Source organism: Trachinotus anak, unplaced genomic scaffold (genome assembly GCF_046630095.1).
Source record: "Trachinotus anak isolate AG129_WGS33_773 ecotype Australia unplaced genomic scaffold, CSIRO_AGI_Tana_v1 ptg000031l, whole genome shotgun sequence".
NCBI classification, from domain to species: Eukaryota; Metazoa; Chordata; class Actinopteri; order Carangiformes; family Carangidae; genus Trachinotus; species Trachinotus anak.
Window position 1 is genome coordinate 8,399,478 of NW_027273882.1, and position 11,642 is coordinate 8,411,119.

The 11,642-nt window shown below is 42.4% G+C and overlaps 2 protein-coding genes across 6 annotated transcripts; one reads left to right on the forward strand and one right to left on the reverse strand.

Moving 5' to 3' along the window:
- Positions 1 to 236: 236 nt before the first annotated feature.
- On the reverse strand, positions 237 to 2,723 carry adat2 (adenosine deaminase tRNA specific 2). Of its 2 annotated transcripts, XM_071467369.1 has the most exons (6): positions 2,394 to 2,712; positions 1,860 to 1,964; positions 1,284 to 1,434; positions 1,096 to 1,202; positions 772 to 844; positions 237 to 360 (listed from the first exon to the last, which is right to left on the reverse strand). In XM_071467369.1, the coding sequence occupies exons 1-6, from the start codon at positions 2,487 to 2,489 to the stop codon at positions 332 to 334; spliced, it is 561 nt and encodes a 186-aa protein (XP_071323470.1). In that variant the 5' UTR covers positions 2,490 to 2,712; the 3' UTR covers positions 237 to 331. The 2 variants fall into 2 exon arrangements, with proteins under 2 accessions (XP_071323470.1, XP_071323472.1); XM_071467371.1 differs by lacking the exon at positions 1,860 to 1,964 and having other exon boundaries at positions 2,394 to 2,723.
- Positions 2,724 to 3,132: 409 nt separating this feature from the next.
- pex3 (peroxisomal biogenesis factor 3) lies at positions 3,133 to 10,233 on the forward strand. Of its 4 annotated transcripts, none has more exons than XM_071467366.1 (13): positions 3,133 to 3,367; positions 4,325 to 4,456; positions 4,561 to 4,642; positions 4,905 to 4,948; positions 5,160 to 5,281; positions 5,876 to 5,942; positions 6,038 to 6,092; positions 6,418 to 6,556; positions 6,636 to 6,706; positions 6,788 to 6,910; positions 7,299 to 7,395; positions 8,088 to 8,204; positions 8,339 to 10,233. In XM_071467366.1, exons 1-12 carry the CDS (start codon positions 3,295 to 3,297, stop codon positions 8,169 to 8,171), a joined length of 1,089 nt encoding a protein of 362 aa, XP_071323467.1. In that variant the 5' UTR covers positions 3,133 to 3,294; the 3' UTR covers positions 8,172 to 8,204; positions 8,339 to 10,233. The 4 variants fall into 4 exon arrangements, with proteins under 4 accessions (XP_071323467.1, XP_071323466.1, XP_071323465.1 ...); XM_071467365.1 differs by having other exon boundaries at positions 8,342 to 10,233; XM_071467367.1 differs by adding an exon at positions 3,790 to 3,928 and having other exon boundaries at positions 3,145 to 3,367; positions 8,088 to 10,233.
- The last annotated feature ends 1,409 nt before the right edge of the window (positions 10,234 to 11,642 follow it).

Sequence of the window (11,642 nt, forward strand, 5' to 3'; positions counted from 1 at the left end):
TCCTGCTGAACATCTGGATCCTCTGACCTTCATCGTTTTCATGTTTTGGTTTCAATTCTTCGTCTGTCAGACGATAAAATCGTGTCGTTGTTCCTGATGTTCAGGGATCATGACAAGTTTCATTTCTCCTGTGTGAACCTTCAGTGTGTTAGTGGTGATGTTAGCTGAGCCACTGCTCCCCCTGCAGGCAGACCCACTGTAAGGCAGCGCATCTTCACTACACAGCACACAACAGATGATTTACATTTCATTTATTAAATTACAACAAATATAAAAAGGTCAATACAAACAATATAAGAAAAGTTAATGTACAACTCGTGTCTGAACAGTCTCAGTCCTTCCTTGTTTTGGGTTTTGGGGCTGAAACAGACAAAGTACAGGAGTGTTAGAGAAGAGAAGACAAAAAGAAGAGAAGAACAGAAAGGAAGAAAAAAAGAAGAAAACTACAGAAAAATAGGAAAGAAAAGGAAAAAAAGTGTAAAAGTAAAAAAACCTGATGAACCTGAGAAGAAAAGATGATGGAGAAGAACAGATGAGAAGAGGTCTGATTAAAAGGAGACAATGAAGAGAGAGGGAGAGGAGAAGATGAGAGAAAAGATAACAAATAAGAAACAAAACTGATCAAATTCAAGAAGAGATCAAATAAGATGAGGAGAGATGAGATGAGAGAGGATGAAAGAGCGGGAAGAAGAAAGCAGAAAAAAAGAAATAAAGGAGGAAGAGAGGAAAGAGAGAAAAAGAAGAGGAGAAGAAGAGATCGTCTCTATTCACCGTTTGGATTCTCCTGTTTGTAGAAAGTCTTCAGCATCTCTACAGCTTCTTCTGCTCTGTGACCTGAAACGCACTGAACACACAGGACAGTCACACACCACGTGGCCAGAAGTATGTGGACACCAGAACATTACATCCATGTGATTGATGGGCTTTGATCTGCTGCTGTAGCAGCCTCCTCTGCTCTGGAAAGGCTTCAGCAGATTTTACAGCCTGGCTGCAGGAACTGAAAACGTCCATGAGCACAGTGTAGTGCTTTGCAAGGACAAAGATGTACACAAATAAAATCAGACAATCATAAAAACACAACAGGAACAAGCAGACCTTCAGTGTGGTCCCAGTGTGAGGTAAGTTTGCAGAGGAAACGTCCAGAACTGAACCGCAGCCTCCGAACCGTTCGTTCCTGCAGCCGTACACGACCACGGGGATGTCTGACAGACGGTGAAGGCACAACGCTCGTACACTCAACACACACGCACACACAAACGCACACACGCTGGCCGAGAGGATACTGAGCAGGCGCAGAGCCGCAGCACACATGATGCACGGCTCCACGGTGACATACAGCGCAGTTCGCTCGCACACACTCCTCACATCCAGGTTGCTATGGCGACACCAGTCCAGGAGCTGGTCCAGAGCGACCATCTCAGCGTGACGAGTCGCCTGGAAAAACACCACACATGAACACAAACACACAGCACATGCAGAGAAACGTTTGTGATGTGAGGTGTCGAGTTCTCTTTGAGCTGGAGGAAACCTAAAACCACATTCAGGATTTAAGAGGTGGATGTCTGCACTGTTTGGAAATACTGATTACTGGACCTTCAAATCCCAAAAGCTTTCATGGTGCCATTAGAAATTATTACCTATTCAATGCAAAGAACTTTGATTTTACCTGTAATTAAATATGTAATATAAGTAAAACTGCCCAAGATTTGTTAGTCCAAATATTAATTTGATGTAGCTGTTGTTGCTAAGTATTTGGAGACTATACAGTCGCATTTGTTTAATACATAAGGGGGAAAAAAACAACATAATTAGATTATAATTAGATTATAATTAGGGAACATGTTCTTCATTTTTCCTACATTTTTGGTCTCGTTGACTTCATTCCGTCCTTTGCCCACGACTTCATTGTTATGGACCATCAGACATCCAACAGGCACCTCTCCATTCTCCAGAGCATCTGTGGCCTGCAGCAACACATTCACACCCCGCTGTGTTTACATTCATTTATATCCCTGTTTACATGCTGTTTACATGCTTCCACCGGTGTCCAGGTCTCTGATGGTCTGTGTGGAGCCGGGTCTGTGCCAACACAGCCTGTGAATGTTCAGACAGCAGGATCAGGTGTTTACAGGCCTCAGAGTCCTGGTTTCTATTGGAGTTCTGCTGGTCGCATGTGCACGACTCTGTAACTGGGATCGCTGGGATAAAACCAGGACACTAGTGCACAAACACGCTCACTGATGACAGCGACTGAAATATTTTTGAAAACAATGGTTTGTATTTTATAGACTAAAGACACGTGAAGACACTTCTGACCTCTTGTTTTGACGTGTGTTTTCGTTAGTGCGTGACGTGATACAGATATCGGGTTCTGACTGTGTATCTTTACCCACCATGTCCAACGCGTCGGACATCCACTTCTCAGTCTCTTCATTGGGCGGGAAAAAGCTCCCCGCTGACGCAGCTGTGTTTTCTCCCTGCGTTCCCATGGCAACTACACTTCTACAACTACCACCTCACTTACATTAAACTCGTATCGACCTCATTCCGTGAGTTCGTACTTCATCTGCTCACTTCGAGTCGCCTCCGTAACGGATGTACCATGCGATCACGGCGGAGGGGGAAGAGAATACTGGAGGGACCACTTCCAGACATGAGCAGTCGATCCCCCTGCGGGCAGAGTGCCGATGCTCTCGATGCGTCAAGCTGAGCACAGGTGACCGGATGCGGACCGAACGTAATGAATGTTACCTACAAAATAAAAGCATCATTTGTGACGGTTGTTGTAGAGTTTGATATGGATCAAACTTTCTGGTGAAACATTGCCACAGTGGCATTTATGAGCAGTTTGTAAACTTGAATTCTTAATAACAGACCATATTGTAGTTGTAAGCAGATATATTTGTCCTTATATCTGCTCATCATTACATTCACTCAGCTCCCCAGCACGACTTTGTTTACATCTGCATCACCTCATTTATTTAGTAGTAACATTTTATTTCATTATGCGAGGTATAATCGGTACTTTTCGGACAAACACTTCATTCAGAATGACTGAATTCGACCATCTTATAGCTTAGGTCTATTCGTGTTTTATTCTGAAATTGTCAACCGGAACTTATATTATTTTCTCTGCTTTCTTTGATCGGGCACTTTTTGACAGCTAGCATGTTAGCAAGGGAACGTTAACTAGCCATAACTCTTCAGGTAACATGTCCGTGAAATAGTCCGCACAAAGTTAAAAGTACGGAGAGTTTTTGTAGTTTTACCACGTAAACTCTTCACTGTCTGAGGATGTTTTCGTCTGCCTGGAATTTTGTTAAACGCCACAAAAGGAAATTTATTTTCGCCGGAGCTGTAGTTGGAGGTAACTGGTGTTCCTATTAGCTACTGTGCTAATAGTAGATTGTAGCAACACGCCAGACTGCGCTAAATAATCCTGAAATAGTATTTTTTACTTACCGGTAACAGTCAATGCCTCTTAAAATATATGTCAACGATATTTAAGAATGAAGAGAGTTGCATTTTTTAAATTCGGCTCACATTTTCTCCAACAAGCAGCAGAATTTCCAACATATCTACTGGTCTCATCCGCTTACCGGGTGTTTTTTTACTGGAAAAGAACTGTGGCAAGACCAGATGACAAAAGTTGCATTGTACTAACATTAATATTGTGCAATGATTTGTTTGTATCCCGAATTTTAAAATGACGATTCGATTCGATGAACGTGTTTATTTGCAGTTTGTTTGAGGTTTTTATTCATAAAGCAAGGCATCTTTAATTTCCAGAAAATTGAATGGAATTTGGCGTGACGTTCCACGCATGAGAACAGCACTTATGGATGCTAATTGTTAGCATATTAAGTTATCACTAAGCTGCTTTAATGCAGGGAGAGACTTGATCACTGGCTGACTGACCTGCTGACCAGTAAGTGTTTGGTTTATCTCATGAGGCTTTATAGAAACTGCAGGTTGGATAATCTGTCTTTTCTAAATTGTCAATTATTTTGTAGTGATTGAAATCTCTAATAGAAAGTGGCTGCTGCAGCATTCAGTAGGCACTGGAGTTTGTGGATTTGTTAGATATTAGTAAGGCCTTTTAAAGTTTTTGAAAGGGAAATAATTTTGAAAATAATAGAATTTAAAATTTTAAATGTGCCACTCAAATGTATATTGTTTCCAGCATCTATTCCAAAACATTCTTGGTCTAACCAGTGCAAATCCTTTGTGACTTTATGAGCAATTCAGACTTACCTCAGAGGCTGTTTAAAGTTTTATTATTTATTTCCTGTGCTTGATAATAATTACTGTCTGCCATCCCCAGGGGTGTACGTCCTGGGTAAATATGCCCAGAAGAAGATCAGGGAGCTCCAGGAAAAGGAGGCGACGGAGTACATTGCTCAGGCAAGAAGGCAGTTCCACTTTGAAAGCAACCAGAGGACTTGCAACATGACAGGTAACCACTTTGCACTTCTGAATGATAATCTCCTAGAAATCTGTTCGGGTTAACTTTGCTTCACACGGCACAAAACTTTTTTGATGAATGTTTGTGTGTCACAGTGCTGTCCATGCTCCCTCCACTGAGAGAAGCCATCATCGCTCAACTCAACTCAGAGAACCTCACTGCACTACTCAAGACCAAGTGAGAAGAAGCCTGTTACTGTTAGAATCAGTGGATTCAGTCTGTTTCTAATCCACTTACACACAGTTTTACATTCTCATTAGACTGTATCGATATTGGTTCTGTAGTCTCAGTTTTTACATAAATTAGCCACTTTATCATCCTCTTTAGATGTTTATATTGCAGTAAGCAATCATGTTGAAGGATTCAGTACTGCACAGTGAAATGAAACTGTACTGTACTGTGTGACTCAGTCTTTTTCTTCTTTCCCATCGTCTCTCAGACCAGCCAATAAACTGGAGATCTGGGAAGATTTAAAGATCATCAGTAAGTTCACTTCCTCCCATCAGACATCACTGAAGCACCCTGTACAGTGTGTAAAATCAATGCTCAAATAAAATCATATTAGTTGTAAAAGAAATCCCCTAAATCCCTTTGCTGCACAAAAATAGAGGGATTTCTAACTTAAAATGTTTTAGTGTTTGAGTTGAGATTCTAGACCCAGTATTTGATCTCTACAACGTGTTGTTTTGTTCAGGTTTCACTCGCACCATCGTTGCAGTGTACAGCACCTGCATGCTGGTGGTTTTACTGAGAGTCCAGCTGAACATCATCGGAGGATATCTGTACCTGGACAACTCTGTAGGAAAGAATGGAACGGTGAGGAATTCAGTGAGGGTTTTCATGAGCTGCTCTCACATGTGTAAGATTACAGAGAGAACTGTTGCTGTCTGTTGTTCACATTATTTTTAGTTACCTGTAAAAAATTCTCACATTTTTGTGTATTTTCATGTGTGACACGATAGTCCCTGTAACAGCTGTTCACTTACCAGCATGCAAACCAGCCTGGTAAGTCTGGTCAGACTCTCTCATCCCTGTATCAGATTATTATAACATCTTGTCCTGTAAATGCAACAATGGCTGAAGCTCCTTGCAAGCGACAATCACCACCAAGAAACCAGGTTCAGTGGTAGAGAAACTGTACAAATAGCTCCTTTAAGACACCACCTCTTAATGTTTTTATTAGCTCCTGTGGTTCTCATTCACCTTGTGATGGGACTAACTGATCTTTTCCAGAGAAGCAAAATTAAAGCCTCAGAATTTTATACATTTTGACTTTGGCTTCTGCTCACACTTGACCCTGATGCACTGAATTGATACACAATTGTATTTTACTGTGGAAAAACAGAAAGGTGTAGGACAAGATATCTAATGCTTATTTCCGTGTGTGTGTGTGTGTGCGTGTTCCTCCAGACTCCTATGGCCCCCCCGGACGTCCAGCAGCAGTACCTGTCCAGCATCCAGCATCTCCTGGGAGATGGTAGGATGCACTAAGATCACTGTCTAACCTCGCTCATCCCTGTTTACCTCAGTGTCAGTCCAACGGTAGGAAGACTTGTGTCTGTCTCTGTTCAGGTTTGACAGAGTTGATGACGGTGGTGAAGAAGGCGGTGCAGAACTCACTGGGAGGGTGAGTGTCTGAACACAATCATCATTTTCATTATCCACGTCTCCTCTGATGTTTAATATTTAATCATTTAGTCTGTAAAACATCAGTGAAAAAAAGAGGTAATCATAGAGTCAAAGTTGACGTCGTCAGATTTCAGAACTTTGTTTCACCAACTGTCGAAAAGCCAAAGATGTTTCATTTATAATGAGATGCAACAGAAAAAACAGGAAATCCTCACGTGTGTGTGTGTGTGTGTGTGTGTGTGTGTGTGTGTGTGTGTGTGTGTGTGTGTGTGTGTGTGTGTGTGTGTGTGTGTGTGTGCGCGCACGCGCGCGCGCGCCTCCAGCGTGTCTCTGAAGCAGAGTCTGTCCCTGCTGGAGCTGGAGCAGCAGCTGAGCTGGATCAGGGCGGAGGTGGAGGCGGGCTCAGAGCGCTCGCTCTCCTGGTTCATGCTGGCAGACGACGAGAACGCGCTCGCTGACCAGGTGACTGCTCAGAGTGCGACAGAGAGCAGCGTTGACAAACCTGCTCCACAGTATGTAACAAATGTCGTCCTCTCTCCAGGCGTGTGGGCTGACGGAGAACGACCGTATGACCATCAGACTGTTGAACGAGACCAGAGACATGCTGGACAGGTAAACGCCGTCCTCACTTTAACCCTGTGAATTCACATCTGTCAACTTTGTGACTCTGGTGTTGTGCGTTTGTGGCTGCAGTCCGGACTTCACCACTGTCCTGAACGCCTGCCTCAACCGGGGTTTCTCTCGTCTCCTTGACAACCTGGCCGAGTTCTTCCGCCCACCTCCTGGTGACTCCGCCCCCAGCTCTGCACCTGATAGGTGAGTGTCCCAGTACCATTCCACATGCTAACCCGAACTGTTTATACACAGATGTTTTTATCTAGATTTATCTTCCAGATGAGTGTTTGAGTAAAGAACACAACAGAATATTTTTAGTCACTTTCACTGATGTACATATTGATTTTTGATTGATTGTTGATTACAGTTATGTTGTGGTTGTGTGTTTTGTGACACATTAAAGTGTTTGACATGTTACTTTTTGTGTCAGACATTATCAGTTTTTCAAAACTATGTTTGAGATTATATTAGACATGGGAAATTAAGTCTGAGCAGGAAGTTGTGATTGACCTCAACATGACTCGCCTGTCTCTGTGTGTGTGTGTGTGTGTGTGTGTGTGTGTGTGTGTGTGTGTGTGTGTGTGTCCAGTCTGTCTGCTGTCAGTCTGCCGCTGGCGAAGATCATCCCCATCATCAACGGTCAGATCAACACCATCTGCAGTGAAACTCCCAGTCACTTTGTTCAGGTAAAATCAGGCTTCAGTGTGTCCTCGTTTCATCAGGTAGATCTGCTGCAGAACTCACCTGTTCAGCTGCAGCGATGAGTTCATGGAGAGAAAATTAATGAGCAACTATTTTGTGTTTCAAACATTTGATGTTTTTATTTGTCTCACATTAAAGTCAATGGTTGGTGGGACAGGACAAGACATTTGGTGATGTCACTGAGCTCTTTGTTTATAAACCAAACCACATTTATCGATTTTAATGATTTAAATAATCAGCAGATTAATCAATAATGGAAACACTAAAGCAGAAGTTTCTTAATCCAAATATCATGTTCTGTCAGTGGTACACAGGTCAGTCAGTCACCAAATCCCAGCTGGTCCCACAGTCCCACAGTCCCACAGTCCCACAGTCCCACAGACCCACAGTCCCACAGACCCACAGTCTCACAGACCCACAGACCCACAGACCCACACTGCACTTGATTTTCTGAAAACAGAAGGTTCAGTCTGTTTAGTTTTTGTTTAGTTTTTCTATTCATCAGATTCATCATGACACAGTTTCAATCAGTCAAAAAGAAAACCCTCAGTCTGACTCTCTTCAAGTGTAAAATACACCGTACCAGGAAGTGAACACTGTCATTATCAAAATAAAAGCATGGTTTCATGCATAGAAGCAGCCACAGCAGAATGATCATCAGTCTTTACTTCTGCAGGACCTGCTGCTGAACGACCAGGTGAAGGAATTTGCAGCCAATGTCTATGAGAGCTTCAGCGCGCCGCAGGAGCTGCAGAAATAACCGACCAATCACAAGGAGGAGAAGAAGAGCGAGGTAAAAACAGAAACGTTCACCCCTCCCTCCTCTCTGTGAGACTCTGAGACGGTGAAAACGTCCACAACAAAAACATTGACAGGAGCGTCTGTGTCCCCTCTGTGAACGGACGGCGCCGTGATGGATGACTGAAGCAGCAGAGGAGGGAAAGACCTGCACCGGGGTCGACGTCACAGCTGAGCCTGCGATGAACCCTGGAGACCACCACATCATTTCATTTACCCTGAGAGGCGGGAAACAAGCGGGAAAACACTGAAACTGGTAGAAGGTGTGGTGAAGGATGGGGCGCCAGCGTTCAGAGCTGATCTCCACGGTGATGACAACATGAGTTTAATTAGTTAATTCTCCAGGTTTTAGGAAGACTTTCCTCTTTTCTATCAGCGGTGGTGAGTGTTTTTATGTCTGTTCACATCAGCAGCTGTTGGAGATCAGACGGGTTCACACTGTGTTAGCTTCTTTTTTAAAAGGGTGGACGGACGTGTGCAGGGTCGGACCGACGGGGTGGTGAAAGTCAGTGTTTTTAAATTTAACCTTTTTTTTTTTTTTTGTCATGGTGGAAAAAATCTGCAGCAGGTTGTGAAGTATTACAGCTGATCACAGGTGGATCAGTGCTCAAAATCTTATTTCTAATTTAAAAAATCATTATTAACAAACTTCAGTCCAACCACAGTTGATGTGACGCAGCAGTCGACACGTTTCTTCTCCTCCAGAGACGAGAAAATGATCCAGAAATTTTAAAAAGGCTCCTTCATGAAATCAGGCTGTGAGGTGGTGTTTGTCCAGCAGGGGTCACTCTGCACCTTCCCCCTCACTCCTTGTATGAGGAGCTTCACTCCCACGTTTTTAGTTTGTGAGTCAAATTAAATACAAAACTTCTTTCTGTTGGTGTCACATATTGGTTTTCATCTAAACACCCAGAGTCTGACTTTAATGACAACAGTTACTTTGTAGGAGCGAGCGTCATTATTATTATCATCTCTCTAACGGCTGATGATGATGAAATCCTTCAGTTCTCCTCGTGTGTTTTTTCTGACTCTGGATGAATGTAAGAGCAGAAATGATTTTAATCTTATTTGTTGTAATTACAGGTTGTTGGGTTTTGTTTTTTTTATTTTGATTAATTGTTTTGTCAGAAAATTGTGAAAAATGTTAGTTTCCCACAGACCAAAAATATTTCCTTAAAAAGCTCAGGAGAAGCAAACCAGGCAAACACTTGGGGCCTCAAAGGGGAAAAGGGGCCCCTCATCGCCTCTCATATTGGCACATTTTGCAATGATTAGAAACCCCCTTTAAACCTCCCCTCTACCTGCATGTGAGGCATTTAGGGGGACATCTGTAAATTGTAGCATCTGCCAATAGTCTGCATGTTGATGGACCTATTTGCCTGGGGCCCCAGAGTCTAGGGATGGTCACTGTTGGTTGGTGAGGGGTCACCTGGTGTTTCTCCTTCTCTTATTTCATACAAGTCTTATACAAACTTTTCAGCTATTTAAATTTTGAGCACAGGTACGTTCTGTCACACAGGTAGTCACTGCAGCTCTGACACGTCCGTCCTGGTTTTAAAACCCTGATTTATGTCACCTCAGGTGGGCGTGGCCTCATTCAGAGGTAATGGAAAGTTGCTGCTCATCAGGAACTCCATAATAAAAAGATATGATTTTTTCCAGCCCATGCCAAATCTCTGCTCCCGTTATCAAAGATTAAATAGTAAAAAAAGGAAAATGCTTGTAGAGCTGCGGTGCCTGGTGGGATTCACCTGAAAGCAGCTCCACAGGTGTGTACACATTAACCACAGGAGATTTCAGTCGACAGTTTCCTCCTCAGGAGATGAGAAAACATCAGGTGACAGCTCTGAGGACTTACTTCCTGATTCCCCGCTTTCATAACAAAACACAGTCAGGTGAGACTGTAAACGTCTGTATAATCACTGACTCTCTGAAGCCTCGTGTCCTGAATGATGACAGCTGAAATGTATGTTTGTAGCAGTTTATCAAAGAGATAAATAATAAAGGTAAAACATGATTTCATACACACTGGACGTGTTGTGTTTCCTCTGAACTGTGAGCAGGTTTCACTTCAGCAGGAAGCGATGGTGTCAACAGGCGGCGCCGTCGTGCAGCAGGAACCAGGATAAGACCCAGCACGCTGGGAAAACACCGGTCCTGGAAAATGATCAATGCGTTGTTAAAGCTCTGACTCAGCAGTTTGGAGGATGATGCTGTTTCTTAATGAATGAGCCGAATGTTAGTTTGAACCTCGGTGTGCGATTTGTTTGTGTTGTAGTTTTTATGGAGGAGCTGAACTGGACCTGAATTCCTTTATTTAACAGGATCGTGAGCAGTCTGTAAGTGGACGACTGATGAAACCAGTTTGTCACACAAAGACATAAAAACATAAAAAAATACAAAAACAAGAACACAACCTGTTAGAACTTCAGTGTGTGTGTGTGTGTGTTTGTGTTACTCATGTTGAGGTGACTTCCCTTTGGTTGAAGTTCATGTTAAGGTAATTTCCTGTCTGTCTCTCTGTGTGTGTGTGTGTGTGTTCCTGTAATCTTTTGAGAAAGACAGAATTTGTTTTTGTGAACTTATTTTTGTGTTTTGATGGGATCGACCTCACATCACACAAACTGTGTAACCTGCAGTTTATTTTCCAGACAGACCCACACCTTCACAAAGTGAACTGAGCTTTTGCTCCATGTTGTTGTGCTCTGTCATCCGAGTTGTTTCAGTTATAAAATCTGAAATCTGCTATATTTTTATTGAATCACTCAGAAAACCGTCAGCCAATCAGAGGAGAGGCTCAGATCCTCTCTTCTGATTGGCTGACTGACCTGTTACTAGAGCTCTAGAGAGAACCTGAGAGAGGAGATGTAAAACTACACTGAGATGGTTTTTGGTTCTTAAAACCACAAATAAATCTGATGGAGATCAACACTTCAGATAAAACACAGAAGAAGAGTAAATATTTCAGTATTATGCACATTTATGATAGATATTACATACAAGTTATATCAGAAAGTAAACAGTATTTCAGGAGACACTCGTATCGGAGGGTTGTTGGTTGTTCTGGTTTGATCAATAACTGTGTAAAGATCAGATTTATCAAACTCATGAAATCTGATCTTAAAGTTAGAGTCGAGTTGAGTCACACAGAGTAGCTTGAAACTATAACTATTATTATAACTATTTATTTATCCATGTTTATACCATCACTTTGTATGAGATCTTTTCAGAAATTTTATTCATGAATTTAATGTGACAAATGTCAAATATTTCTCTTTCTATCCAACTCTCTCACTCCTCTCTCTGATTTATACGATGCTCGTGCTCAGTATGTTGTGTTTGTGCCACTTGTTTTCCTTACAGAGCAAATTTTCCCTCAGATTTCCCCCTCAGCCTTTAACACGGCGAGAAATAAATTCCCAACAGAGCTTTT